Source organism: Nicotiana tomentosiformis, chromosome 3 (genome assembly GCF_000390325.3).
Source record: "Nicotiana tomentosiformis chromosome 3, ASM39032v3, whole genome shotgun sequence".
Classification (NCBI taxonomy): domain Eukaryota; kingdom Viridiplantae; phylum Streptophyta; class Magnoliopsida; order Solanales; family Solanaceae; genus Nicotiana; species Nicotiana tomentosiformis.
The window spans coordinates 44060617-44064286 of record NC_090814.1 but is presented as its reverse complement, the minus strand read 5'-3'; the positions used below and the strand labels follow the sequence as shown (position 1 = coordinate 44064286).

At 41.5% G+C, this 3670-nt stretch overlaps 1 protein-coding gene across 1 annotated transcript; it reads left to right on the top strand.

The window, feature by feature from the left end:
• The first annotated feature begins 417 nt into the window (after window positions 1-417).
• LOC138907720 (uncharacterized) lies at window positions 418-2799 on the top strand. The gene is made up of 5 exons (XM_070198326.1): window positions 418-654; window positions 745-977; window positions 1419-1506; window positions 1654-1832; window positions 2469-2799. Exons 1-5 carry the CDS (start codon window positions 418-420, stop codon window positions 2797-2799), a joined length of 1068 nt encoding a protein of 355 aa, XP_070054427.1.
• Window positions 2800-3670: the final 871 nt, after the last annotated feature.

Below are 3670 nucleotides of genomic sequence, written 5' to 3'. Positions count from 1 at the left end.
TCAAACCAGATGTGAGTCTAAAAATAAAGGAGGAAGTCACCAAACAAATCAAAGCCAAGGTTCTCAGAGTGGTTGAATATCCAACCTGGTTGGCTAACATTATGCCAGTTCCAAAGAAAGATGGCAAAGTCAGAGTGTGTGTCGACTATCAGGATTTAAATAGAAAAAGTCCCAAAGATGATTTCCCTTTGCCCAATATACACATACTGATTGGCAACTGTGCCAAGCATGAACTCCAATCCTTTGTGGATTGCTTCGCGTGATATCATCAGATCTGGATGGATAAAGACATCCTTTATTACACCATTGGGAGTGTATTGCTACAAAATGATTCTATTTGGCTTAAAGAATATTGGAGCCAGCTATATGAGGGCCATGACAACCATTTTTCACGATATGATACACAAGGAGATAGAGATGTATGTGGATGACGTCATCATCAAATCCAAGAGAAGCACATATCATATAGCAGATTTGAGGAAATTCATTGATCGACTTCGAAGATACAACCTGAAACTAAATCCCGCAAAATGTGCCTTCGGAGTCCCTGCTGGAAAGTTGTTAGGGTTCATTGTCAGTCGCCGAGAAATTGAGCTAGACCCGTCAAAGATCAAGGCTATCCAAGATTTGCCACCTCCGAAGAACAAGAAAGATGTGATGAGTTTCTTGGGGCGTCTCAATTACATCAGCCATTTCATAGCACAATCAACTGTGATTTGTGAACCGATTTTCAAAATGTTAAAGAAAGATGTTGCGACAAGTTGGACTGAAGAATGCCAAAAAGCCTTTGACAAGATCAAGGAATATTTATCCAAACCACCTGTTCTGGTCCCACCAGAACCTGGGAGACCTCTGCTACTCTATTTATCTGTACTGGATGGGGCTTTCAGCTGTGTCTTGGGACAACACGACGAGACGGGAAGAAAGGAACAAGCCATATACTATCTAAGTAAGAAGTTCACACCCTATGAAGAACGGTATTATTTGCTGGAGCGCACCTGCTACGCTTTGACGTGGATAGCTCAGAAGTTGAGGCACCACTTATGTGCCTACACCACATATCTCATATCAAGAATGTATCCATTAAAATACATCTGCCATAAATCCATGCCTACGGGAAAGTTGGCAAAATGGCAGATACTACTGAGTGAGTTCGACATCATTTATGTAACTCAAAAGGCGGTCAAGGGGCAAGCATTGGCAGATCATCTGGCAGAAAATCCTGTGGGTGGAGAATACGAACCACTGAATACGTATTTTCCCGATGAAGAGGTATCATTCATAGGAGAAGATATCACCGAAACCTATGACGATTGGAGAATGTTCTTCGATGGAGCTGCAAACTTCAAAGGAGTAGGAATTGGAGCAGTTTTAGTGTCAGAAACAGGTCAACACTATCCAGTATCTGCAAAGCTCAGGTTTCCATATACCAATAATATGGAAGAATATGAGGCCTGCATCTTGGGGCTCAAGTTGGCCATTGACATGAACGTTCAGGAATTGCTGGTAATTGGAGATTCAAACCTTTTGGTACATCAGGTTCTAGGAGAATGGGCTACAAAGAATACCAAAATATTTCTATATTTGTACTACGTACAAGAGTTGATGAAGAGGTTCACAAAAATAGAGTTCAAACATGTTCCGAGAATCCAGAATGAGTTCACAGATGCGTTGGCCACTCTATCTTCCATGATACAACACCTAGACAAGAATTTCATTGATCCTATTCCGATAGGGATCCATAATCAGCCAGCTTATTATGCTCATGTTGAAGAAGAAACTGATTGGAATCCATGGTTTCATGATATCAAAGAATACTTGGCAAATGGAGAGTACCCGGAGCACGAAAATCATACTCAGAAATGCACACTCCGAAGATTGGCCAACCATTTCTTCCAAAGTGGAGGAATTCTGTACAAAAGGACTCCAGACCTAGGATTATTATGGTGTGTTGACGCCAAGGAAGCTTCCAAACTACTCGAAGAGGTAAATGCCGGAACTTGCGGACCACACATGAACGGTTTTGTTTTGGCCAAGAAGATATTAAGAGTAGGTTATTTTTGGATGACTAGGGAAACATGACTGCATCAGGTATGTTCAAAGGTGTCATCAGTGCCAAATACATGCAGATATGATACGAGCGCCACCCAATGAACTCAATGCGACAAGTTCACCTTGGCCTTTCTCCGCTTGGGGGATGGATGTCATCGGTCCAATTGAACCCACCGCTTCAAATGGGCATAGGTTCATTCTAGTGGCCATAGACTATTTCACAAAATGGGCTGAAGCCGCATCTTACAAGGCTATAACTAAGAAGGTCGTAGAAGTTTTTATTAGGGATCGTATTGTTTGTCGATTCGGGGTACCGGAATCAATCATCACCGCCAACGCTGCCAACCTTAACAGTGATTTGATGAAATCCATGTGTGAAACCTTCAAGATCAAGCTAAGAATTCCACATCATACAGGCCACAAATGAATGGAGATGTGGAAGCCGCCAATAAGAACATCAAGAAGATATTAAGTAAGATGGTAGAAAATCTCAAACAATGGCATGAGAAGTTACCATTTCCCCTACTTGGATATCGTACCACGGTTCGCACATCAACTGGGGAAATTCCTTATTTGATGTGTTATGGCACTGAAGCCATCATTCCCGTCGAAGTAGAAATTCCTTCTTTGAGAATCATACAAGAGCCTGAACTCAGTGATGTAGAATGGATACGAAGTCATTATGAGCAAATGGCTCTCATTGACGGAAAAATAATGAACATAGTATGTCACGGTCAACTTTACTAGAACAAAATGTCCAGAGCTTTCAACAAAAGGGTCAAGCCTAGACAATTCACACCGGGGCAGCTGGTGATGAAGCGGATCTTCCCGCATCAAGATGAAGCCAAAGGAAAATTTTCACCCAATTGGCAAGGACCCTACATGGTTCACAGAGTACTAACAGGAGGAGCGCTCATACTCGCAGAGATGGACGGAGAAGTTTGGCCAAAACCTATCAACTCAGACGCAGTCAAGAGATACTATGTTTAGATTGTTTACATTTCTTCATTTGATGTAACTGAACTATGCTTGACCTAATTCTCGTTTAAGAGGGGATACGTAGGCAGCCATGTGGGTTCGGTCACATCTCAATAAATCTTCATTTTTCCCATGGTCAGAAACTGGGGCAAAATTTTGAGGAGGACCCTCAAAATTCTAAAGCAAGTCCAGCTAACTTTGTCATACACAGAACAGTCAAAGAATTGCTTTTAAACTGGGGTAGATTTTTGATGAGGGCCCTCAAAATTCTAGATCAAGGAAGCCGCAATGTCTCTAAAATAGGTCTCAGTCATTGGTTCATCTAACTTAGTAGATATTGCATACTACTATATTTTAAATAACTACATTCATCAAATGCACGCATTTCTTTCGAAAAACTTTATTTCTGTAAACAGCCAGATGTTACCCAGGGTGACTCAAACAGGATCTCAAGACAGGAGCACAGGCAAGGCAAAAGACAAAAGCGCGAACCAACCTTCCTCTACAAAACTCACAATTTTTCTTTGGATGCAGACACAATAAGACAATAATATCTGCAGACACATCAGGTCACTACCTTCAAGATAGTAGATTATTTATCCCAAGCATCTCCAGTTAAGAAACACCCTACTATCACTCA

Excerpts from the sequence above, each read along its gene's own strand:
- LOC138907720 (XM_070198326.1), top strand. The coding sequence starts at position 418 with ATGTATGTGGATGACGTCATCATCAAATCCAAGAGAAGCACATATCAT. Across the intron at positions 655-744 it reads CTCCGAAGAACAAGAAAGAT|AAAGATGTTGCGACAAGTTG; the intron begins GTGATGAGTTTC and ends AAAATGTTAAAG. Across the intron at positions 1,507-1,653 it reads TGAACGTTCAGGAATTGCTG|AATGAGTTCACAGATGCGTT; the intron begins GTAATTGGAGAT and ends CCGAGAATCCAG.